General features: G+C 45.0%; 1 protein-coding gene across 1 annotated transcript in view; it reads left to right on the top strand.

Annotated features, from left to right (window-relative positions):
- Positions 1-26,667, top strand: part of LOC141098862 (vomeronasal type-2 receptor 26-like) — a 193,424-nt gene extending 166,757 nt beyond the window's left edge. The window contains exon 8 of the mRNA XM_073586820.1: positions 25,760-26,667. Within this exon, the coding sequence (XP_073442921.1) occupies positions 25,760-26,667 (908 nt within the window). The remainder of the gene's footprint in view (positions 1-25,759) is intronic.
- Positions 26,668-27,867: the final 1,200 nt, after the last annotated feature.

Below are 27,867 nucleotides of genomic sequence, written 5' to 3'. Positions count from 1 at the left end.
ACCGTACTCCTGGGGGCGACACAAGTGCACTGATGCCCAGCCACTGCTCGATGAATCTGCTGGTACATTGACCCAGACCACTACATTCCCCTCGCACGCTACCCGGCCTGAATCTGACCCTGATGAAACTCAGGTTACCCTTCCCATATACAGTTCCATCTTACACGGTGACAAAGAGGAAGCTGTAGATGAAAGTGCAGGTTCGGCCCACCCGCCATCAGACACACCACCGTACTATCAGGGGCCCTGTACCAGTGCCGTCGCCAACGAGTGGGCCCCCCCTGCTTGCTCAGGATCACAGCACTTGCAAGGTTGAAATACTGTGCCGTGACATGGAAGATGGGGACGACGAGGAGTCCAGACTAGTACAGGGATTCCCTAGCGAGGAGACTTATTTGATTGTTTTCAATGTTGGGACAGCAATTTTTGGGGAGCACTATACTCTGGAGAATGATAGATGGGGCCCACCATACACTGGAACATTCCAAAGGTGGACATCAGACACTGGAGCAGCATTTACAGGGCCCATTATACACTAGAGCATTAGAAATGGGGCCCATTATGTTTGGAGCATTATTTGGGCCCATAAGACAGTGGAGCTTCATCCATGGGGACCAACATATACTGTAGCATTATGTGGAGCTCATCATATACTGTTTCAAACATTATATGGGACCAATGATTCTGTATGGAGAAATAGATGGGCCTCGTCATGAGATGTAAAAAGTGAAGTATTTTTCATTGTACTATACTGCTATTTCTCTGCCGTATCGGAGCATGATGAGTTGTGGTATTATGTGTTAAAGGGGCGCTCTTTCGCCCAGGGCACATGAAAACCTGGAGCCAGCCCTACCCCCCCACAACTTTAGCCAAATAACCCCCATTTTTCAGTGCATAACTTGTATTATGAAGTTAATTAAGGTTGACCAGCTTAAGTAAGAAGAATTGATGCTTTTGGCATTCAAATGAGCACTGTAGGTGTGTTTCCTGTCCTCCTCTCACTGCCGACTTTTATTCCCCATTGATTTACATTGGGTTTCGTGTTTCGGGACGACCCCGACTTTTCCCTATAATCGGCCGATCTTGCTCGACCCGACTTTTGGAAAAGTCGGGTTTCACGAAACGAAACTCGACCATAAAAAACCAAAAGTAGCTCAACTCTAAATGGAACTACCGAGAACCAGCTCACGGTCCTGGAACCCGGAGTGGAAGCAGAAGGAACAAGAGCCAATGACACAACCGTGGACCAGCTGAAGGTGCTGGAACACGGTTACTAAGCAGGAGGGACCTGTGCTAGAAAGCGCTACCAAGGACCAGCGGATACCGAGAAGGAGGCACCTAGGCCAAAGGCACTGCCGAGGACCAGCTGACGGTGCTGGAACCCATCGAAAACAAAGTTGCAAGGCCGTGAACTGGCCGCAGTTACCGAAACCCACAGTCCTACAGTGGGTGCTTGTCCTATTGGCACTGCGCAACCAGCCTTTATTACCAGAACCCGCAGCCCACATAGGAATCACCGAAACTGCAGGCACCATAGACTCGGTCAACCGAACGGCAACACGACTGGACAACGTTATGTTGGAAAAGTGACATTGACACTACCCGGAAACAGCAGGCGTGCTGGAACCAGGCTGGGCAAGAGGGAGTACCCGTGCCAAAGACACTGACGAGAACCAGCTGACGGTGCTGGAACCCGGATGGGTAGCAGAAGCTACAAGAGCCAATGGAACTACCGAGGACTAGCTGACGGTGCTGGAACCCGGTTACTAAGCAGGAGGTACCTGTACTAGAAAGCACTACCAAGTACCAGCAGACATTGCTGGTACTCGAATACCGAGAAGGAGGCACCTAAGCCAAAGGCACTGCCGAGAACCAGCTGACGGTGCTGGAACCCGGAGGGGCAGCAGAAGGAACAAGAGCCAATGGCACAACCGTGGAACAGCTGACAGTGCTGGAACACGGTTACTAAGCAGGAGGGACCTGTGCTAGAAAGCACTACCAAGGACCAGCAGATGTTGCTGGAACTCGGATACCGTGAAGGAGGCACCTAGGCCAAAGGCACTGCCGAGAACCAGCTGACGGTGCTGGAACCCATCAAAAACAAAGTTGCAAGGCCGCGAACCGGCCGCAGTTACCGAAACTCACAGTCCTACAGTGGGTGCTTGTCCTATTGGCACTGCGCAGCCAATCTTTATTACCAGAACCCGCAGCCCACATAGAAATCATCGAAACTGCAGGCACCATAGACTCGGCCAACCGAACCGCAACACGACTGGACAGCGTTTTGTTGGAAAAGTGACGTTGACACTACCCGTAAACAGCAGGCGTGCTGGAACCAGGCTGGGCAGGAGGGAGTACCCATGCCAAAGACACTGACGAGAACCAGCTGATGGTGCTGGAACCCAGATGGGTAGCAGAAGCTACAAGAGCCAATGGAACTACCGAGGACCAGCTGACGGTGCTGGAACCCGGTTACTAAGCAGGAGGTACCTGTGCTAGAAAGCACTACCAAGGACCAGCAGACATTGCTGGAACTCGAATACTGAGAAGGAGGCACCTAAGCCAAAGGCACTGCCGAGATCCAGCTGACGGTGCTGGAACCCAGATGGGTGGCAGAAACTACCCTTGAAAAACAAAGTTGCAAGGCCGCGAGCTGGCCGCAATTACCGAAACCCACAGTCCTACAGGGGGTGCTTGTCCTATTGGCACTACGGAATCAGCCTTTATTACCGGAACCCACAGCCCACATAGGAAGCACCTAAACCGCAGGCACCATAGACTCGGCTAAACAAACCGCAACACGATTGGACAACGTTTTGGTGGCATAGTGACGCTGACACTACCCGGAAACAGTAGGCGTGCTGGTACCAGGCTGGGCAGGAGGGAGTACCCGTGCCAAAGACACTGACGAGAACCAGCTGACGGTGCTTTAACCCGGATAGGTAGCAGAAGGTACAAGAGCCAATGGCACTACCGAACACCAGCTGAGGGTGCTGGAACCCGGTTACTAAGCAGGAGGTACCTGTGCTAGAAAGCACTACCAAGGACCAGCAGACGTTGCTGGAACTCTGATACCGAGATGGAGGTACCTCAGCCAAAGACACTGCCGAGAACCAGCTGACCGTGCTGGAACCCGGATGGGTAGCAGAAGCTGCAAGAGCAAATGGAACTAGCGAGGACCAGCTGACGGTGCTGGAACCCGGAGGGGCAGCAGAAGGAACAAGAGCCAATGGCACAACCGTGGACCAGCTGACGGTGCTGGAACACGGTTACTAAGCAGGAGGGACCTGTGCTAGAAAACACTACCAAGGACCAGCAGACGTTGCTGGAACTCGGATACCGAGAAGGAGGCACCTAGGCCAAAGGCACTGCCGAGAACCAGCTGACGGTGCTGGAACCCAGATGGGTAGCAGAAGCTACAAGAGTCAATGGAACTACTGAGAACCAGCTGACGGTGCTGGAACCCTGAGTGGCAACAGAAGGAACAAGAGCCAATGGCACAACCGTGGACCAGATGATGGTGCTATAACACAGTTACTAAGCAGGAGGTACCTGTGTTAGAAAGCACTACGAAGGACCAGCAGACGGTGCTGGAAATCAGATACCGAGAAGGAGGCACCTTAGCCAAAGGCACTGCCGAGAACCAACTGACGGTCCTGGAACCAAGATGGGTAGCAGAAGGTACTCATGAAAAGCAAAGTTGCCATGCCGCAAGCCGGTCACAGTTACCGAATCCCACAGTCCTACAGGGGGGGCTTGTCCTATTGGCACTATGGATCCAGCCTTTATTTCCTGATCCCGTAGCACTCATAGGAAGCACTGAAACTGCAGGCACCATAGACTCGGCTAACCCAACCGCAACACGACAGGACAACGTATTGTTGGAAAAGTGACGTTGACACTACCCGGAAACAGCAGTCGTGCTGGAACCAGGCTGGGCAGGAGGAAGTACCCGTGCCAAAGACACTGATGAGAACCAGCTGATGGTACTGGAACCCGGATGGGTAGCAGAAACTACAAGAGTCAATGGATCTACCGAGAACCAGCTGACGGTGCTAGAAGCCGGAGTGGCAGTAGAAGGAACAAGAGCCAATGGCACAACCGAGAACCAGCTGACGGTGCTGGAACCCGGATGGGTAGCAGAAGCTACCCATGAAAAACAAAGGTGCAAGGCCGCGAGCCGGCCGCAATTACCAAAACCCACAGTCCTACAGGGGGGCTTGTCCTATTGGCACTATGGATCCAGCCTTTATTTCCAGATCCCGTAGCTCACATGGGAAGCACCGAAACTGCAGACACCATAGACTCAGCTAACCCAACCGCAACACGACAGGACAACGGATTATTGGCAAAGTGACGTTGACACTGCCCAGAAACAGTAGGCGTGCTGGAACCAGGCTGGGCAGGAGGGAGGACTGTTATGAATGAGTCACCGAAGGAGGAAAAAACAAAAATACAAGCTAAGTCCAGAAAACCGGAGAGGTTGGTAGCTATCGGATTGCAGACCCCTGATCCTATCCACAACAACTAACAGTAGCCATGGGGGGTTCCTACGATGCCCTAGACCCCTCGATCACAGCCGGATAACTAAATAGGCCTAAAGAAAGAAAGGGGAAATCTAAACTGCCCCAGAGCAGACCCCAACATATAATGACGGTGAAGCAAGATGAAAACACTAACACAGAAAGAAAGGTAGAGCAAATGATGGGGCCCAAGCTAACTAAAAAGGACAGGATAGAAAAGCTGCTGTCTGCAATCCATAAAAAACCCTACCAAAAAATGTCCCAACCGTCTGATAGGAAAAACAGGCCCTGAAGTCGCTAGGACTTCAAAATGACTATATCAGCACTCAGGTAAACTCTGAAGACAAAGCAAAGAGACAAACTGATCAGAGACAAAAATGGAACTCTGCACACCCCCGACCGGGGATGGCTGAACTCCAAAAAACAAGGTAAACAAAACAAAACTAATAAGTTCAATAGCAGAGCAAAAACTTATCTTTGGAAAGCAGGAATCAGACTGGTCTCCAAGAATCCAGCAGAGAAATCACCAGCGACTCAGAAGGGCGTCGGCTGCCTTATATCCAGTCAGAAGTTCCTGTTACCCAGTCATCATCTACCAGCTCAGGTGTTTGGTAATCAGCCTCACTACCTTCCTTCACCAGAAGAGGGAGTTCATCAGACATCGACGGTGAAGGGGAAAATGAACTCACAACAGTACCTCCCCCTTGAGGAGGGGTCAACGAACCCTGATCCACGCCACCAGGGTGATCAGGATGGGCCCGATGAAAGGCACGAACCAATCTTTCGGCATGAATATCGGATGCAGGGACCCAAGAATTATCCTCCTGGCCATAGCCCTTCTATTTAACCAAATACTGGAGTCTCTGTGTAGCCAGGCGAGAATCCAGTATCTTCTCAACCTCATATTCCACATTACCTTCAACCAATACCGTGTCAGGAGGTGCCACCACAGGAACTACTGGCTCAACAAACCTCTTTAACAGAGACTTATGAAACACGTTATGGATCTTAAATGTAACAGGAAGAGCCAATCAAAAAGAGACTGGATTAAGAATCTCCAAAATCTTGTAAGGTCCAATAAATCTAGGTCTAAACTTTGGAGAAGCCACCTTCATAGCGATATTCTTTGATGACAACCAAACCATATCACCCACCATAAACTGGGGACCAATGGTCCTATGCCGGTTGTAAAACCACTGGGCCTTTTCCTGGGAGAGAGACAACTTATCCACCACTTGGTCCCAGATCTGGTGCATTCTCTCCACCACAGTGTCAACACCTGGGCAGGCAGAAGGCTCCACCTGCCTTGAAGAGAATCGAGGATGAAACCCAAAGTTACAAAAAAAAGGTGACATCAAAATGGCAGAACTAGCTATATTATTTAAAGCAAATTCAGCCAAGGGCAAAAATGAAACCCACTCATCCTGATCAGCAGAAATAAAACATCTCAAATACGACTCCAAAGTCTGATTTGTTCTCTCCGTCTGCCCATTGGTCTGAGGGTGAAACGCAGAGGAGAAGGACAACTGAATTCCCAGCTTGGAACAGAAAGTCCTCCAAAATCTAGACACAAACTGAACTCCTCTCTCAGATACAATGTTCTCAGGAATCCCGTGCAAGCGAACCACCTGTTGCAAAAACAAGGGCACCAACTCTGAGGAAGATGGCAACTTAGGGAGTGGTGCAAGATGGACCATCTTAGAGAATCTATCACAAATCACCCAAATAACAGTCATTCTCTGAGAGACAGGCATATCAGAGATAAAATCCATTGAAATATGGGTCCATGGCCTCCTGGGCACCGGCAAAGGCATAAACAACCCACTAGAGTGAGAACAAGGTTTAGACCGAGAGCAAGTCCCACAGGACTGCACAAAATTCCTGACATCACGACACAAGGCGGGCCACCAAAAAGACTGACTCACCAAATCTCTAGTACCAAAAATACCTGGATGACCAGCCAATGCAGTGCAATGAACTTCAGACATCACTCTCTTCCTCCACTGGTCAGGAACATACAATTTTCCAATGGGACAACGCTCAGGTTTGTCATCCTGAAACTCTTCCAGAGCACGTCTCAAATCGGGTGAGATGGCAGAAAGAACTACCCCCTCACCTAAGATGGTAGCAGGCTTGGTCACAACAGGAGAATCAGCAAAGAAACTTTCCGAGAGGGCGTCTGCCTTGACATTCTTAGTGCCCGGAAGAAAAGAGACCACAAAATCAAAACGTGTGAAAAACAAGGCCCACCAAGTCTGTCTAGGATTCAAGCGTTTGTCCGACTCCAGGGAAATCAAATTCTTGTGGTCAGTAAGGACCACGACTTGATGTTTAGCTCCCTCCAACCAATGTCTCCACTCCTCAAATGCCCATTTCATGGCTAACAGTTCCCGATTCCCCACATCATAGTTACGTTCGGATGGGGAGAACTTTCGGGAAAAGAAAGCACAGGGATTCATTTTAGATGTTACAGGATCTTTTTTGGGACAAAACAGCTCCTGCACCAATCTCAGAAGCGTCCACCTCTACCTGAAACAGGAGTGAAACATCAGGTTGCCACAAAACCGGAGCAGAAGTGAACCTTCGCTTCAGCTCCTGAAAGGAAGAAACAGCCTCCGGAGACCAATTCAGCACATCAGCACCCTTCTTAGTCAAATCAGTCAATGGTTTGGCAATACCAGAAAAATTAGCTATAAATTTATGATAAAAATTTGTTCAACAGGTGGCAACACCTCTCGTGCGGTTTTCCGTTCACGCAAAAGCCGATCAACCTGAATGGCTAATGACATAGAATCGTCAAGACCAGAGGGAACAGGAAATCCCACCATAATATCTTTTACGGTTTCTGACAAACCCTTCCGAAAGAGAGCTGCCAAGGCACCATCATTTCAGGTAGTAAGGACCGCCCACTTTCGGAATTTTTGACACTACAACTCTGCAGATTCCCGACCCTGGCTCAATGCCAACAGGGCCTTTCCAGCCTGATCAATAGCATTAGGTTCATCATACAACAACCCCAAGGCTTGAAAAAATGCGTTCACATTAGTATGAATAGGATCATCAGGTTTCAAAGAAAACGCCCAATCCTGGGGATCGCCGCGCAGCAAAGAGATGACAATTTTAACCTGCTGCGCAGAGCTCCCCGACGAATTTATTCTTCAAGGCAAAAACTAATTTACAATTATTCTTAAAATTCAAAAATTTAGACCGATCCCCAAAAAACACATCAGGAGTAGGGATCTTTGGTTCAGCAGCATGTGAATGAGCAAGATAGGTGGAAATTCCCCGCACTTCAGCAGTGAGCTCCTCCACACAATCAGACAATTGCTTCATCTCCATTGAGCAAGAAAAAAAATTCCCCCTACGGCCTCAGAGACATAGAGGAAAAAATATACACAAAAAAAAAATTCTGACAAACTCTCTCTTTTTTTTTTTTTTTACAATTCTTTCCTGCTATTGAGTACCCTAGGATCTGCGGTATGGCTGGTGATTATGTTATGAATGAGTCACCAAAGGAGGAAAAAACAAAAATACAAGCTAAGTCCAGAAAACCGGAGAGGTTGGTAGCTATCGGATTTCAGACCCCTGATCCTATCCACAACAACTAACAGTAGCCGTGGGGGGTTCCTACGATGCCCTTGACCCCTCGATCACAGCCGGAGAACTAAATAGGCCTAAAGAAAGAAACGGGAAATCTAAACTGCCCCAGAGCAGACCCCAAAGCAATAGGCAGCCCCCAACATATAATGACAGTGAAGCAAGATGAAAACACTAACACAGATAACACAGATAGAAATATAGGTAGAGCAAACAATGGGGCCCAAGCTAACTAAAAAGGACAGGATAGAAAAGCTGCTGTCTGCAATCCGTAAAAAACCCTACCAAAAAATGTCCCAACCGTCTGATAGGAAAAACAGGCCCTGAAGTCGCTAGGACTTCAAAATGACTATATCAGCACTCAGGTAAATTCTGAAGACAAAGCAAAGAGACAAACTGATCAGAGACAAAAATGGAACTCTGCACACCCCCGACCGGGGATGGCTGAACTCCGAAAAACAAAGTAAACAAAACAAAACTAATAAGTTCAATAGCAGAGCAAAAACTTATCTTTGGGAAGCAGGAATCAAACTGGTCTCCAAGAATCCAGCAGAGAAATCACCAGCAACTCAGAAGGGCGTCGGCTGCCTTATATCCAGTCAGAAGTTCCTGTCACCCAGTCATCATCTACCAGCTCAGGTGTTTGGTAATCAGCCTCACTACCTTCCTTCACCAGAAGAGGGAGTTCATCAGACATCGACGGTGAAGGGGGAAATTAACTCACAACAGAGTACCCGTGCCAAAGACACTTCTGAGCAGCAACTGGCGATGTTGGAGCCCAGGGTCAAGCATGGAGCAGGCTGAGGCCTAATTGCAGCAAATGGTATATCGGTTGTAGACTACTACTGATTTTATCTGTGCTCCAATTAAGCTTCTGGCTCCACTGTCTCTAGTATTTCCCCAGGCCTCCAACACCGCCAGTTGATGCTCAGAAGTGGCGTCTGCACAATCAACACTTGTTCCTGTGTAACTGGCGCTCAGTAACGTCAGTTGATACCCTGATGTGTGTCCGGCAATGTCTCCTGCTCTGTGCACATTCCCACAACTAGTAATGGAAATGTGGACAGAGCAGGAGATATTGCCGGACACACATCAGGGGATCAACTGACGTTACTGAGTCCCAGTAACACAGGAACAAGTGTTGATTGTGCAGACACCACTTCTGAGCAACAACTGGCAGTGTTGGAGGCCTGGGGAAATCCTAGAGACAGTGGAGCCAGAGGCCTAATTGGAGGACGGTTAAAAATCAGTAGTAGTGTGATTTTGGAGGGAGCATGAGACATTGCAGTCCACACAGCAGGGAACAGCTGACGCTACTGAACCCCACTAACACAGGAGCAAGTATTTTTCTCTGTGAAGATGGCACTTCTGAACACCAACTGGTGTTGTTGGAGCCCAGGATCAAGCATGGAGCAGGCTGAGGCCTGATGTTTTTTGAATGTGGAGGCAGCAGGAGACATTGCCGTCTACACAGCAGGGGAACAGCTGACGTTACTGAACCCCACTAACACAGGAGCGATTGTGTTTTTCTCTGTGAAGATGGCACTTCTGAACACCAACTGGCGTTGTTGGAGCCCAGGATCAAGCATGGAGCAGGCTGAGGCCTGATGTTTTTTGAATGTGGAGGCAGCAGGAGACATTGCCGTCCACACAGCAGGGAACAGCTGACATTACTGAACCCCACTAATACAGGAGCTAGTGTCTTTCTCCGTGAAGACGGCACTTTAGAACACCAACTGGCGTTGTTGGAGCCCAGGAACAATCATGGAGTAGGCTGAGGCCTACTAGGAGCAAGTTTAATATCCGAGGGAGTGTGATTTTGGAGGCAGCAGGAGATATTGCCGTACACACAGCAGATGATCAGCTAACATTACTGAACCCCACTTACACAGGAATGATTGTGTATTTCTGTGCATACAGCACTTCTGAGCACCAACTGGCGGTGTTGGAGCCCAGGAACAATCAGGGTGTAGGCTGAGGCCTACTAGGAGCAAGTTTAATATCTGAGGGAGTGTGATTTTGGAGGCAGCATGAGATATTGCCGTACACACAGCAGGGGATCAGCTGACATTACTGAACCCCACTTACACAGGAACGATTGTGTTTTTCTGTGCATACAGCACTTCTGAACAAGAACTGGCGGTGTTGGAGCCCAGGAACAATCATGGGGTAGGCTGAGGCCTACTAGGAGCAAGTTTAATATAGGTTGTAGTCTACTACTGAGTGTCATCGTGCTCCAATTAGGCCTCTGTCTCCACTCTGTTTCTAGCATTTACCATGGCCTCCAACACCGCCAGTTGATGCACAGAGTTGCTGTCTGCACAATCAACACTTGCTCCTGTGTTACTGGGATTCGGTAAGGTCAGCTCATCCCCTGATGTGTGTCCGGCAATGTCTCCTGCTCCATCCACATTCCCACTACTAGTTTTGGGAATGTGGACAGAGCAGGAGACATTGCCGGACACACATCGGGGGGATCAGCTGACGTTACTGAAAACCTGTAACACAGGAACAAGTGTTGATTGTGCAGACGGCACTTCTGAGCAGCAACTGGCGGTGTTGGAGGCCAGGGGAAATACTAGAGACAGAGTGGAGCCAGATGCCAAATTGGAGAATGTTTTAAATCAGTAGTAGTGTGATTTTGGAGGCAGCAGGAGACTTTGCCGTTCACACAGCAAGGGATCAGCTGACGTTACTGAACCCCACTTACACAGGAACGATTGTGTTTTTCTGTGCATACGGCACTTCTGAGCAACAACTGGCAGTGTTGGAGCCCAGGAACAATGAGGGTGTAGGCTGAGGCCTACTAGGAGCAAGTTTAAAATCTGAGGGAGTGTGATTTTGGAGGCAGCAGGAGATATTGCCGTACACACAGCAGGGGAACAGCTGACGTTACTGAACCCCACTTACATATTAACGATTGTGTTTTTTTGTGCATACAGCATTTCTGAGCAACAACTGGCAGTGTGGGAGCCCAGGAGCAATGAGGGTGTAGGCTGAGGCCTACTAGGAGCAAGTTTAAAATCTGAGGGAGTATGATTTTTGGAAGCAGCAGGAGATATTGCCATACACACAGCAGGGGAACAGCTGACGATACTGAACCCCACTTACACAGGAACTAGTGTTTTGTTCTGTGCATAAAGCACTTCTGAGCAACAACTGGCAGTGTTGGAGCCCAGGGATTACAGTTCAGGTGGTAGAAACATGAACACAACAGGAGACCTGGATACAGTTGACAGCCAATTATTCATTCTGGAAGAGGACTGGCAAATTCCGGGGAGATCCAGGCCTTGTTCATTTTCAGAAAAGTAAGCCAGTCAACATTATCGGATGATAGTCGCGTGCAACGGTCTGTTACCACACCACCTGCAGCACTAAAGACGCGTTCCGATAATAGACTGGCAGCAGGGCAAGCCAGCACCTCCAATGCATACTGGCTAAGTTCTGGCCATGTATTCAGCTTAGCGACCCAAAACTTGAAGGGGGAAGAGCCGTCTGGGAGTACACTGACACGGCAAGACATGTAGTCTGTCACCATCTGACGGAAACATTGCCTCCTGCTGACTGGAGCCGTCAGTGATGGTGTAGCCATTTTTGGCGGGCACACAAAACTTTGCCACATTTGGGCCATACTGGTCTTGCCTTGTGCTGCGGCGCAGCCTCTGCTCCCACTTTGTGCAGAGCTTCCTCCACTGCCTCGACGCACAGAGCTGCTTTGAAAAGCACTAGCAGCACTGCTCTCGAGTGGAATGGAGAACATGATGGACTGCACCAGTGTGTCTTGGTACTCCCGCATTTTACGCTCCCGGTTCAATGGTTTTATGAGGCTTTGTAAGTTGTCCCGGTAGCGAGGATCTAGAAGGGTGTACACCCAATAATCAGCCGTGTGGAGAATGTGGGCAATGCGGCGGTCGTTTCTCAGGCACTGCAGCATGAAATCAACCATGTGCTGAAGACTCCCAACTGGCCAAGAAACGCTGTCCCCTGCTAGAGGCGTCATTTCTGCCTGCTCTGCATCACCCCACCCTCGCTGTACATACTGGCTACTAGAGCTTTGTGTACCTCCCTCCTCTGGAGAGATGTCTTCCTCCTCCATTGACTCCTCATCCTCCTCACAAAGTGTCCCCTGTCTAAGCCGTTGTGAGGAACCACGTTGCGCAGACTGTCCAGAACCAGATGGCATTTCTGACTCCTCATCCTCCACCTCTTCCAAAACCTCGTCCCTTAGTGCTTCCAGTGATTTTTGAAGTGGGCAGATAAGGGGGACAGTCATGCTGACTAGTGCATCATCTGCACTCGCCATCCGCGTGGAATCATCGAAGGCACGCAAAACTTGGCAGATGTCCTTCATAGTGGCCCACTCTGTGGTGCTGAAGTGTGACCGGCGCACAGTGCGACTTGTTTGCGCCTGATGCAGCTGGTACTCCATTACTGCTGCCTGCTGCTCACACAACCGCTCCAACATATGTATCGTTGAATTCCACCTGGTGGGGAGGTCACATATGATGCGATGTTCCGGACGGCGGAATCGGTGTTGCAGAGCTGCAATGTGCGATCTTGCCATGCTGGAACGACGCAAGTGAGCGCACTCTATGCGGACCTTGTGCAGCAGAGCATCAAGATCTGGATAGTCCCTCAGAAAGCTCTGCACGACCAAGTTGAGCACATGTGCCAGACAAGGTATGTGAGTGAGGTTGACTAGGCCAAGAGCTGCCACCAGATTTCGGCCATTGTCACACACTATCAAGCCTGGCTGGAGATTCGCTGGCAAAAACCACACGACGCTCTCCTGCTTGATCGCATTCCAGAGCTCCTGCGCTGTGTGGCTTCGAGTCCCCAAAGATATTAATTTCAGTACGGCCTGTTGACGTTTGGCCACGGCTGTGCTCATATCGGTCGTAAGAACCCAATACCAATCAGTATGGTGGAAGATGATACTGACAGAGTGCCAAAGTGGAAATAATATATACAGCAACACGTGAAAATAGATAAAAACACCTTTATTAATATATAAATGGGTGTACACTTACATAAAATAAAATAAAAAATAAATAATAAAAAGGCATCCCAAATAAATGCGTAATATTGGATTATAATAACCTACAACATAGGGTAAAATGTATACCCATAAGGCACAGGCTCAAAGAGGAAAATGAAAAAAGAAAATTAAAATAAATGTTGATGGAACCTTAATAAAGCACCCAAAAGGAATAGTGTATACAGTGCACCATATAATAATGAATATCCAAAATTGTGTAAACACAGTACACAAAAAATAATAAAGAATAATAATAACAATAGCAGCTGTGCAGACAATAGTGCAATAAAAAAATTATTTAAAAGAATGAGTGCAGTGAACAAACAAAAGACACTACAAGAGTGTCACACAATGTGAAGGGGAAAAGTAATGGGAGCAGGAAATAAAATAATACCTAATGAGCCAGAGGATAATGCCTGGGGATGCCTGAGAACGCGCCCCGACGCGCATTTCGGAATAAAACTTCCTTCGTCAGGGGGTAAATACAAGGCCGGTCAGTGCCTCCTTTTATGCTGGACTAATTGGCGGGCAAGACACATGACGGCGCATGCGCCGCCGCCGCGACCCGTAAGACGCATCGCGCGCGGCGTCACATGACCAAACACAGCCGGGTGAACCCGGCGCGTGTGGTCATGGGAAGATGCCGTCGCCATGCGAACGACCGGTGCCGAGGCGGCGCACGCGCACCAGTGAATGTCCATGTAAATAAGGAATATGTGAATGCAGAAATGGCTATATAACGATTAACAGCATATTGCGTTACTGCAATAAAATGAAACTAATGAGGACAAGATATATATATGTATGAAAAAGAATGATGAATCAATATGGTGAAATAAATAACAATAAGATATATACATGTGTTAATATGTAAATAAGATGAAGTGCACAGTCACATAAAAAACGATGTGTATAAATAATGAAAAATAAAAAATATATATAATAATTAATAAAAAAGAAATGAAAAAAATTATTATTAAATAATACATATAAATAATAATAAATAAGAAAAAATGACAAAAAATAATAAAAATTATAATAATAATAAAAAATAAAAAATAAAAAATAAATAAAAAATAAAATAAAAAGAGAGAAAAGCACAGAAAAAATAATAAGGTGAATAATCAATACAACATACCGTAAAATTTATAAATGCATTGTGAAAAAATCAAAAAGCATGATATAATATGTGAATACAATATATATGCGCGCCAATCTTCTCATTTTTTCATTTTTCTTTGTTAATCACTGTGAATAATTCACCATAACATAGATACCGACCAGGCCACCTAAAATGAAAATACAAATTGTATAAAATATTAATAAGTGTACAAAATATAATTTCATAAAAATGGAATAAAAGAAAGACTCTCGTTCAAACCCAGTGGGGACACAGTGTTCAGTGTCCAGATCCACTGGGTTTCTAATTGAGCAAGGCGTTTGCTGACATTGCCTCCCCTGATCCCCTTACAAATCATGTCAATACCAGACACCCTTAATAAAGAAGGATCACAGTTGTGATGTATTTTAAAATGTTTGGGCAAAGTTTTAAGGGAGGCAATATCATCAACCTCCCCCGCTGCCTTTATGCCTAGGACGTGTTCGCGAACCCTCACCTTCAGTTGGCGAGTAGTAAGGCCAACGTAGATGAGGGAACACGGGCAAGTAGCATAGTAAATCACAGCTGTAGATGAACAAGTAATAGATTTATTACTGAGAGGAGACTTAATAGCTGTCTACAAATATCTAAAGGGCTGTCACATTGTAGAAGGATCAACTTTATTCTCATTTGCACAAGGAAAGACTAGAAGCAATGGGATGAAACTGAATGGGAGGAGACACAGATTAGATATTAGAAAAAACTTTTTGACAGTTAGAGTGATCAATGAGTGGAACAGGCTGCCACGAGAAGTGGTGAGTTCTCCTTCAATGGAAGTCTTCAAACAGAGGCTGGACAGACATCTGACTGGGATGATTTAGCGAATCCTGCTTTGAGCAGGGGGTTGGACCAGATGGCCCAGGAGGTCCCTTCCAACTCTACGATTCTATGATTCTATGATGTTATAAACGCACAGTCCATCAGAGCTAGTGAAAGAATGAGCACTAACAATATTACAACAGGCAACACAAGAACCACAGGGTTTGCACCCCGTGGGTCTTGTGTATTGGGGGTATAATGACTTTTGATTAACCGGTCACCCAGATTTGGTGATCTACGAAAAGAGATGTTCGGAAAGTCACCAATATATTTGGAGAGTATGGGGTCATTTTTCAAGATAGGCCAAAATTTCTTTAAATGGAATCTCATCTGTTCATTTTGACCATTGAATGTGGTAATAAACCTAACCAACTCCTTGGGTTCAGATCTATTCATGTCAGCATAAAGAGCATTATGACGTGACATGTGCCTAGCCCTATTAAAGGCTCTCTTCAATGATCGCCTACTGTACCCACGTTCAAGGAATCTCTCCTTTAATAAGTCAGCCTGCTTAATAAAATCAGTGTCTGTAGAACAGATGCATCTGAGGCGTAAGAATTGTCCGATAGGAATTGAGTTAATAAGAGTACGAGGATGGGAGGATGAAGCGTGGAGAAGTGCATTAACAGAGGTATGTTTTCTAAAAAGGTCTGTCTGAAGAAGATTGTCAGAATCTCTCCTCACTAGGACATCAAGGAACTCGATGGCTCTCAAATCACTGTGATACGTGAGATGTACATTGATATCATTAGAATTTAATGTATCAATGAAATCAGGTAGCACACCGATGGGATCCTGCCAAATAAAGAAAATATCGTCAATGTAGCGTGTCCAAAAAGGAACACGCTCCATTTGTGCAATCTTACCAGATAAAAAAAGGTCCCTTTCCCACAGGCCCAGGAACAGGTTGGCATAAGATGGGGCAAAAGAAGCACCCATAGCTGTTCCCTGGGTCTGTAGGAAAAAGGAGTCCTTAAAAATAAAAAAATTATGTGACAACGCAAACTCAAGTAGATTAATAAAAAATATAATAAAAGCTCGTGAAAAGGAAGAATGTTGCAAAAAATAAGAAACAGCAGCTATCCCATCAGTGTGCTTAATGTTGGTATAAAGAGACTCAACGTCACATGTGACAAAAGAAGAATCTTCATCGATATGTAAACCATCGATTTTCTTGAGGACATCATTGGTATCTCTGGTATAGGATGGGAGGGCAGTGACAAATGGTTGTAAGATGTAATCAATGTATTTATTCACATTTTCTAAAAAGTTACCCCTCCCAGATATAATAGGCCTACCAGGTGGTACCTCTTTATTTTTATGTATTTTGGGTAGGAGATAGAGGGTGGGAATGGTGGGTTCATGAACTTGTAAGGCCAAAAGGAGGTCATTGGAAATAATATCATCATCTTCAGCATCATTCAATAACTTTTTCAGTTCAGCCTGGAATTTCAAAAGAGGATTAAACGTCAGTCTCTTATAACAATCCAAATTATTTAGCTGACGGAATGCCTCTTTTTCATACATAGCTTTAGGCCATACCACCACATTCCCACCCTTATCTGCTGGTTTGAAAATTAAATCCTGGATACCTGACAATCTCTTGAGACAGATTCTCTCCTCTTTACTCAGATTATCTATATCACTGTGCGGGGGAATTTTGAGAAACTCACTGCTTACAGTCCTGACAAAAATGTCTATATTGGAACATGAAGATAATGGAGGGAATTTGTTAGAAGACTTTTTAATGATGGCTGGTACCTCACCTTCACTGATGTCATGTTCTTTCGCTAATTGTTCAAGATCGGCTAACGCCTTCTGTTCTGCCTCTGTTGGAAAGAGTTTAGAATCATCCGAGTTATGATATATGCGTTTGAGTAACAATCTCCTAGCGAACAGATGTAGATCTTTGACTGCAGTAAAGCAGTCAAAGTTTGCTGTAGGGCAAAACATGAGCCCACGAACTAATATATCAATCTCCAAAGGTGAGAAAGTGTGAGTACTTAGATTAATTACCTTCAGACGATTGGAGTTTGGATCAGGAGAATAATTTCTCTTATTAGGAGGAAAGCGCAGATTTCTTTTCCTCTTAGGAGTGACCATGGACGTAACAGAGGCAGAAGAGGAGGCAGCAGATGCATCACCAATAGATGAGTTGGAGGCAACAGACACAGAGCGTTCTCTGTTGAAGTCACCATTCAAATGTCTTTTCCAATGATAAATGTTACCCGAAGTCAAATCGATCTGATCCCTAGTCAATTTATTGGTGTGTTTGTGTTGAATATCCTTCACCAATATCTCCAGATCTTTATCAAGGGAAACGTTGAGAATATTAAATTGTTCATCAGATAAAGTGGATTTTGCTTTGTCGAATAAATCATCCAATTCTTTATCCACATTAGTGATCAATTTAGTATTCAACCCAACCAAAAGCTCCATTAATTTCCATGAAGTCTCATTACATGTTTTCTCCCAAGAAGTCACAAACTCATCATCTGTGACTATGAAGGTCGGAGTTAACCGTACCCTCAAACCTCTTGGTACCAGTAATTTTTCTATATAGTTCTGCAAAAATGCTCTTGTCCACCACATCCTGGTGCGCTTGAAAAGCACCTTTTTAATAGATTTAAGTAGAGAGTCAAATGTCAAACCATCCGTATTGGATACACGTGTTGTACTTAAATTGCCAAAAACATTATTCACTTGGCCCTGCCAGGATAGCTCCCTGGTCTTGAAATCCATCTCAAGGTATGCCTCAGCCTGTGCAAAACACAGAAAAATGTAAACTTAGAACAATGAGGGTAATGTACTAATTAGAAATAATAAAATAAAATCCACAACCCCTCTAGAAATGTGGATGGCAGACCATCCGGTGAAAGAACCCAATACCAATGAGTATGGTGGAAGATGATACTGACAGAGTGCCAAAGTGGAAATAATATACCGTATTTTTCGCTTTATAAGACGCTCCGGATTATAAGACGCACCACAATTTTTGAGGAGAAAAATAAGAAAAAAATATTTTTTAATAAAATGGTGGTGCCTCTTATAATCCTTGCATCTTATTGCTTACCGGGGTTGGTGGCTGCGGTGTAGAGGGATCCCAGGCTCGCTGCTGGAGGAGGCAGGCGTGGAGTGATGCTGCAGGCCGCATTCAGGGATGAGGGGGGGCTCCGATGTGTGCTGTTGCTTCTGCAGAGTCTTGTGCTGGTGTCAGGTTTCTCCACTTGTCCGGCGGTTGGAAGCCGGTGCTGCGGGTGCTCCGGTGCGGCGTTGTGTGCCCATCGATGCCCGGGGCTCTGCCGACATTGTTCGACAGACCAGAGCCCCAGCATTTCCTCGGTTCCCTGTATATGTGCGCTGAAGTGCCGGTAAAAAAAAAATGGCCGCCGGCGCGTGCGCAGATGGGATCTCGGGACCAGTTCTCGAGAGATGAGATCTGAAATCTCATCTCTCGAGAGCTGGATCCCGAGATCCCATCTGCGCACGCACGGCGGCCATTTTTTTGCAGGCACCACCGCGCGCACACAGGGAACCCAGGGAAAATGGCCGCCGGCGCGTGCGCAGATGGGATCTCGGGACCCACCTCTCGAGAGATGAGATTTCAAATCTCATCTCTCGAGAACTGGGTCCCGAGATCCCATCTGCACACGCGCCGGCGGCCATCTTTTTACCGGCACACAGGGAACTGAGGAAATGCCGGGGCTCTGGCCTGTCGCTCAATGTTGGCAGAGCCCCGGGCATCGACGGGCACACAACGCGGCACCGGACACACCCGCAGCAGCGGCCAGCAACCGCCGGACGCCCCCGATCACAGCCTAGGTAAGGCATGTCCGCTTTGTAAGACGCACCCCTGTTTTCCCCCCAAATTTTGGGGGGAAAAAAGTGCGTCTTACAAAGCGGAAAATACGGTATACAGCAACACGTGAAAATAGATAAAAACACCTTTATTAATATATAAATGGGTGTACACTTACATAAAATAAAATAAAAAATAAATAATAAAAAGGCATCCCAAATAAATGCGTAATATTGGATTATAATAACCTACAACATAGGGTAAAATGTATACCCATAAGGCACAGGCTCAAAGAGGAAAATGAAAAAAGAAAATTAAAATAAATGTTGATGGAACCTTAATAAAGCCCCCAAAAGGAATAGTGTATACAGTGCACCATATAATAATGAATATCCAAAATTGTGTAAACACAGTACACAAAAAATAATAAAGAATAATAATAACAATAGCAGCTGTGCAGACAATAGTGCAATAAAAAAATTATTTAAAAGAATGAGTGCAGTGAACAAACAAAAGACACTACAAGAGTGTCACACAATGTGAAGGGGAAAAGTAATGGGAGCAGGAAATAAAATAATACCTAATGAGCCGGAGGATAATGCCTGGGGATGCCTGAGAATGCGCCCCGACGCACGTTTCGGAATAAAACTTCCTTCGTCAGGGGGTAAATACAAGGCCGGTCAATGCCTCCTTTTATGCTGGACTAATTGGCGGGCAAGACACATGACGGCGCATGCGCCGCCGCCGCGACCCGGAAGACGCATCGCGCGCGGCGTCACATGACCAAACACAGCCGGGTGAACCCGGCGCGTGTGGTCATGGGAAGACGCCGTCGCCATGCGAATGACCGGTGCCGAGGCGGCGCACGTGCACCAGTGAATGTCCATGTAAATAAGGAATATGTGAATGCAGAAATGGCTATATAACGATTAACAGCATATTGCGTTACTGCAATAAAATGAAACTAATGAGGACAAGATATATATATGTATGAAAAAGAATGATGAATCAATATGGTGAAATAAATAACAATAAGATATATACATGTGTTAATATGTAAATAAGATGAAGTGCACAGTCACATAAAAAACGATGTGTATAAATAATGAAAAATAAAAAATATATATAATAATTAATAAAAAAGAAATGAAAAAAATTATTATTAAATAATACATATAAATAATAATAAATAAGAAAAAATGACAAAAAATAATAAAAATTATAATAATAATAAAAAATAAAAAATAAAAAATAAATAAAAAATAAAATAAAAAGAGAGAAAAGCACAGAAAAAATAATAAGGTGAATAATCAATACAACATACCGTAAAATTTATAAATGCATTGTGAAACAATCAAAAAGCATGATATAATATGTGAATACAATATATATGCGCGCCAATCTTCTCATTTTTTCATTTTTCTTTGTTAATCACTGTGAATAATTCACCATAACATAGATACCGACCAGGCCACCTAAAATGAAAATACAAATTGTATAAAATATTAATAAGTGTACAAAATATAATTTCATAAAAATGGAATAAAAGAAAGACTCTCGTTCAAACCCAGTGGGGACACAGTGTTCAGTGTCCAGATCCACTGGGTTTCTAATTGAGCAAGGCGTTTGCTGACATTGCCTCCCCTGATCCCCTTACAAATCATGTCAATACCAGACACCCTTAATAAAGAAGGATCACAGTTGTGATGTATTTTAAAATGTTTGGGCAAAGTTTTAAGGGAGGCAATATCATCAACCTCCCCCGCTGCCTTTATGCCTAGGACGTGTTCGCGAACCCTCACCTTCAGTTGGCGAGTAGTAAGGCCAACGTAGATGAGGGAACACGGGCAAGTAGCATAGTAAATCACAGCTGTAGATGAACAAGTAATAGATTTATTGATGTTATAAACGCACAGTCCATCAGAGCTAGTGAAAGAATGAGCACTAACAATATTACAACAGGCAACACAAGAACCACAGGGTTTGCACCCCGTGGGTCTTGTGTATTGGGTCAAGAAGTTGTTTGCCGGTATAGGGGTATAATGACTTTTGATTAACCGGTCACCCAGATTTGGTGATCTACGAAAAGAGATGTTCGGAAAGTCACCAATATATTTGGAGAGTATGGGGTCATTTTTCAAGATAGGCCAAAATTTCTTTAAATGGAATCTCATCTGTTCATTTTGACCATTGAATGTGGTAATAAACCTAACCAACTCCTTGGGTTCAGATCTATTCATGTCAGCATAAAGAGCATTATGACGTGACATGTGCCTAGCCCTATTAAAGGCTCTCTTCAATGATCGCCTACTGTACCCACGTTCAAGGAATCTCTCCTTTAATAAGTCAGCCTGCTTAATAAAATCAGTGTCTGTAGAACAGATGCGTCTGAGGCGTAAGAATTGTCCGATAGGAATTGAGTTAATAAGAGTACGAGGATGGGAGGATGAAGCGTGGAGAAGTGCATTAACAGAGGTATGTTTTCTAAAAAGGTCTGTCTGAAGAAGATTGTCAGAATCTCTCCTCACTAGGACATCAAGTAACTCGATGGCTCTCAAATCACTGTGATACGTGAGATGTACATTGATATCATTAGAATTTAATGTATCAATGAAATCAGGTAGCACACCGATGGGATCCTGCCAAATAAAGAAAATATCGTCAATGTAGCGTGTCCAAAAAGGAACACGCTCCATTTGTGCAATCTTACCAGATAAAAAAAGGTCCCTTTCCCACAGGCCCAGGAACAGGTTGGCATAAGATGGGGCAAAAGAAGCACCCATAGCTGTTCCCTGGGTCTGTAGGAAAAAGGAGTCCTTAAAGATAAAAAAATTATTTGACAACGCAAACTCAAGTAGATTAATAAAAAATATAATAAAAGCTCGTGAAAAGGAAGAATGTTGCAAAAAATAAGAAACAGCAGCTATCCCATCAGTTTGCTTAATGTTGGTATAAAGAGACTCAACGTCACATGTGACAAAAGAAGAATCTTCATCGATATGTAAACCATCGATTTTCTTGAGAAAATCATTGGTATCTCTGGTATAGGATGGGAGGGCAGTGACAAATGGTTGTAAGATGTAATCAATGTATTTATTCACATTTTCTAAAAAGTTACCCCTCCCAGATATAATAGGCCTACCAGGTGGTACCTCTTTATTTTTATGTATGTCACACACTACCAAGCCTGGCTGGAGATTCGCTGGCAAAAACCACACGACGCTCTCCTGCTTGATCGCATTCCAGAGCTCCTGCGCTGTGTGGCTTCGAGTCCCCAAAGATATTAATTTCAGTACGGCCTGTTGACGTTTGGCCACGGCTGTGCTCATATCGGTCGTAACAGGCTCCTGCAGTGCTGATTCTGAGGAACTTGAGTATGAGGAGGAGTCATTGTGTACAGACGGGCTTCCTGCAATCCTTGGAGTTGGCAGAACACATACAGCGCCACTCTCCAGATCTGTACCCAGCTCCACAACATTGACCCAATGGGCAGTGAGAGAAAGGTATCGTCCCTGTCCATGGTCACTGGTCCACGCATCGGTGGTCAGGTGGACCTTGCTACTGACGACATTTAGTAGCGCATGTTTTATTTTTCCCTCCACATGCTTTTGCTGGGCAGGGACGGCTTGCCTGCTGAAATAAAAGCAGCTGGGCACGTTGTATTATGGGACTGCCAATGCCATGAAGATCCGGAAGGTGTCAGTCTCCACAAGCCTGAATGACAGCATTTCAAGGGCCAGTAGTTTGGCAATGCCAGCATTCAGAGCCTGTGCTTGGCCCGCACATGTATCCACATATTTTTGGTATTGAGGTTACTGGCACTTTTCCCTCTTCTGACTTTCTGATGACACAGCTTGCATTTGACTAAGCAAATGTCATCTGCAACTGTGTCAAAAAAGGACCACGCACTGCAAGTCCTGGGAGCGCCCGTATTGTGTTTTGGAAGAGGAGTGTTCCTAACGGGTGCCAAAGTGGAGGCTACAGGCAACCGAGTTTGCCCCCTCCCTCTCCCTCCTGTTTTGGCTGTATGGGGAGTCTCGCCAGCACCGTACGCACCAGAAAGTGGCACCTGAGTCTCATCATCTGATGCGTACTGAACTGTACTGCCCCTAGGCACTGGCCCACCCGCCTCTTCAGATTCAGAGGGACAAAGCAGTTGCGCATCACTGCATACTCCCTCTTCTTCACATTCTAGAATGCTGCTTGGCTGGCCCCCTCTTTCCAAGCCAACAGATTCAGAGAACAGAAATAGAGAATGAGATGGCTCCTGTCCAGGGCTCTCTGATTGCCTGGGCAATTTGGCAAGTGGTGAAGAGACAGATGGTTGCTCTTCAGTGCTCTGGCCCTGAGAGGATGTGGAAGTCATTGACGTGGATGCTTTCACTGCCATCCATCCAACAACGTCTTCAATTTGTTCAACCCGCAGCAGTGGGGTATGGCGAGGTCCTACAAAGCTGCGCATAAAGGACTGTTGCCTGGTAAAACTGGGGGATGCTGGGTCACTGGTGCCCGCAGCAGGCACAGAATCCCCACGTCCTCTCCCTGCTGCAACTCCACGCCCACGACCACGTGACTTACTCCCTGCCTTCTTCATCTTGGTAGACTGCTAAAGATAGGCAGAAAAGTAAAAAAAAGGGGGATTAGTGTGCTTATTCCTGAGCAGCTGCTAACAGGTATCAGAAACACTAATTTTGTAAAGTGTGTGGACTACACTTTAATATAAGCTACTGTGGCCTACAAAACTGTAAAGTGGTGTGTTTGGTGAAATTTTTTCCTTTTTTTTAAAAAAAAAAAATTAGGATGTGACAGATGTGAAAGGGATAGTATCACAAACTTTTTGGAGCTATTACAATGCAGGAAGCAAACCTACAATACAATAGATGAGGCTCCAAAAATTAGGGTAATACCAATCTGGCCGGGCCTGCAGGGCACAGCCAGCAAAAAGGCTCCTCTATCTACTCCTATATAGTGTTTGCAACCAACCAAAGTAGATGGATACGGATGGAAGCACACTAATGTAGGAGAAAAATATCAAGAAAAATGAGCTGCAAAAAATCAAAAAAAGGACAGCGTATGAGGCAGTGACGCACGCTGAGCGGACTACAACCAGACGTGGCTGCAGAACACACTACAACGTGAGCTGCACTCACACACAGAGACCTCTCAGACAGGCAAGAACAGTGCAGATAACTTGGCACTAGCACTGAAAAGCTGCAGAGAGGCTCCGCTGTCTACTAATAGTGTTTGCAACCAAAGTATATGGATACAGATGGAAGCACACTATATAGAATTTATGAAAAATAAGCAGCAATAAAAGAAAAATTTGTATGAGGCAGTGACGAACGCTGGGCGGCCTACTACCAGACGTGGCTGAAGGACACACTCCACAGCATGAGCTGCACTCACACACCCCTTGCAGACAACTGTGAACAGCGCTGCTAGGCAAAAGAAAGCTACAGTGGTGGATTATGTAGCCTGGGTAAAGCACAAGATTATTTTGACAATCGCTATCTCTAACTGTCCCTCACAGTCTTCAACAGCAGCCTGTCCCTAACTGAATTCACAGCAGAGTGAAGCAGAAATGGCGGCTGCGGTGGCTTTTATAGTGCATCATGACATCATTTCAGCAGCCAATCACATCCATGCCATTAGTTAACATGCCTACATGCCTAACAGGATGTGCCCACACTTCTGAAGATTCCCATTGGCTGAATCAAAGAAAACTGGCTCATAGCATTATGGGAACGTCCGATTCCGGTATCCGATATGCTAAAAGTATCGGAACTCAGTATCGGAATTCCAATACCGCTAATATTGGCCGATACCCGGTATTTGCGGTATCGGAATGCTCAACTCTACTCTCCATTATTAACCCCTGGGTTTAATGTCAGCGGCCATAAAGTAGCTGACATCAATCCCACAAATATTATCCCTCTTGTCACCGCACCAGGGCAAGTGAAAAGAGCTGAGGCTAAGAGCCACAATTGGTTCATCTAATAAATGTGGCATTTCTGGGGTGGCTGAGGGCTAATTTTCTTGGTCTGGTAAGGAACCAATATCCATAACCCCTTCCTAGGTTACTAATATCACCCTTCATCTGTCTGTTTAGCATTTGCTGGTTAGTACAGATAGATGGGATCCAATATCATTAATTGAGAAGATCTCCCATATCATTACGATAGGGGCTATGCAAACAGCTGTGAACTGATATTAATCGACTGAGAACCTATACAGCCATTGGTCCCTTCTCTGAATATTAACATCAGTTGCCAGCTGTCAGCTTTCCATCAGCTGGTTATGAAAATTGCGAGGTATCCCACGCCAGGTTTCTTTATTATTTATTTATGTAGGGCTCACGCTACACAGATCATGTGCTGACTCCAACTCTCAGCATTGTATCCTGTTCTCGCTGATCAGGCAACAATGGTGATAGTCAGATTCAGCACCCGGCACCTGGGAACAGCAATAACTGTACTGCTTTTCCTAGGCACCAGTATGTGTCACACTGATGACATTTGTGTATCATCAGTGTGCTCATGTGGAGCACGCATTTTGTCTATGCTGCATTTAAAAAAGCATGCTTGTGGGTTTTTCACATGGACACATGGTACATGTGAAAAACCTGACATGTACACACCACCATTGAATACAATAGGTGTGTGTATGTCGGTATTTGCAGTCCTATAAAAACGATATGTGTACGGACATAAGAAATAGAAGTGTAAAGAAGGCCAAAAGGGAATATACCCCTGTATATATGGATATAGTTCGAAGATACAAAGGAAAATGACAATAACAAGTTTTTATGTCTTTGCTTTCTTTAGACAGTGAAAACTGTATTAAATGTCCAAGTGATGAATGGCCAAATGAGAAAAGAGACCAATGTCAACCAAAAACAATAGAATTCATCTCTTATCACAATGACACAATTGCTGCTGTTTTTTCATTCCTCTCAGTTTTTGGTTGTCTCATCACTAGTTTGATATTTGGAATATTCATTTCTTATAGAGACACTCCCATTGTTAAAGCCAATAACCAGAACCTGAGTTACCTTCTACTCATCTCCATCTTTCTCAGCTTCCTCTCTGTCTTCTTGTTTCTCGGTTGTCCAATGAATGTGACTTGCAGACTACGTGAGACCACGTTTGGAATCACTTTCTCTCTAGCCATCTCTTCACTTCTCGCCAAGACTCTCATGGTTTCTGTTGCCTTTAAATCCACCAAACCTGGAAGCACTTGGAGAAAATATTTGGGTGTGAAACTGCCCTACACTATCGTTGTGTTGGCTTCATCAATCCAAGCTGTTATCTGTGTTATCTGGTTATCACTCTCTCCCCCTTTCAAGGACCTGGACACTCAATCTTATCCCGGAAAGATTATAATTCAGTGTAATGAAGGTTCAATTGTTGGGTTCTATTCTGTGTTAGGCTATATGGGGCTCCTGGCAGCTGTGAGCTTTGTTCTGGCCTTCATGGTGAGGACATTGCCTGATACTTTTAATGAGGCAAAGTACATTACCTTCAGCATGCTTGTTTTCATAAGTGTCTGGATCGCCATGATCCCTGCTTATCTGAGCACCAAAGGGAAATATACTGTGGCTGTGGAGATTTTCGCTGTTCTAGCTTCCAGCTGTGGACTTTTAGGTTGCGTCTTTTTCCCTAAATGTTATATCATGTTATTTAAATCTGAAATGAATACAAAAACTGCCCTGCTTTGTAAGAATGTAAAATAATGTTTTCAAAATTGCATAGTACTTAGAAAATAATATAACATGCAGAATATTATTTAGAGGGAAATCAAACAGTATAAAATAACATATGTGAATGAATAAATACATATACAAACAAATATATAAGCCAAGTATTAAGGCATTTTGTTGTGACAATTTTCTTACTTGGAACATCTGAAGGTAACATGCATAAGGTCTATCTTAAAGAAATTTTAAATCAGTTATTTGCCATTTAGATTTTTTTGTGTTTATTATATAGGAATTCTATATGAGCTCATATATATATATATATTCATTCTTGAACAGGCTCTAAGCAATGAGACAAGTTTTTTGTCAATTTATGTGCTCATATTATCAGCCATAAACAGACAATAATCATTGAAAAATTAGACCAACAGACAAGGGTGGTGGTGTGGCTGTTTTGGATGCTGGCGTTTATGAATATGAATGTGCTCCAGGACATTATTTGTCATAGACTTAGTTTTGACACCATGTTTTCTTTTCAAAATAAACTCACTACTTCTAAGGGATAGTGCTATGAATGGGTCACCGAGGAGGACAGCAGGCCCTGGCTAAGCCACCGAAAACCAGAGAGGTTGGTAACTAAGTGGATGCAGACCCCTGATCCTGTCCACACAACTAGCAGTAGCCGTGGAGCGTAACTACCATGATCCTAGACGCCTCGGCACAGCCGGAGAGCTAACTAAGCCTAAAGCAAGAAAGGGGAAATCTAAACTGCCCCAGAGCAGACCCCAAAGGAATAGATAGCCCCCACACATATATTGTCGGTGAGACAAGATGAAAACACAAACACAGGCAGAAAAATCATAGAATCATAGAATCGTAGAGTTGGAAGGGACATCCTGGGCCATCTGGTCCAACCCCCTGCTCAAAGCAAGATTCGCTAAATCATCCCAGTCAGATGTCTGTCCAGCCTCTGTTTGAAGACTTCCATTGAAGGAGAACTCACCACTTCTCGTGGCAGCTTGTTCCACTCATTGATCACTCTAACTGTCAAAAAGTTTTTTCTAATATCTAATCTGTGTCTCCTCCCATTCAGTTTCATCCCATTGTTTCTAGTCTTTCCTTGTGCAAATGAGAATAAAGTTGATCCTTCTACAATGTGACAGCCCTTTAGATATTTGTAGACAGCTATTAAGTCTCCTCTCAGTCTTCTCTTTTGCAAAGTAAACATTCCCAAAT

The sequence above is a fragment of the Dendrobates tinctorius genome, unplaced genomic scaffold (assembly GCF_039654945.1).
Source record: "Dendrobates tinctorius isolate UK_male_01 unplaced genomic scaffold, ASM3965494v1 ptg000095l, whole genome shotgun sequence".
In the NCBI taxonomy this organism is placed as follows: Eukaryota; Metazoa; Chordata; class Amphibia; order Anura; family Dendrobatidae; genus Dendrobates; species Dendrobates tinctorius.
The sequence above is the reverse complement of the archived record's forward strand: the minus strand, read 5'-3'. Positions and strand labels throughout refer to the sequence as shown.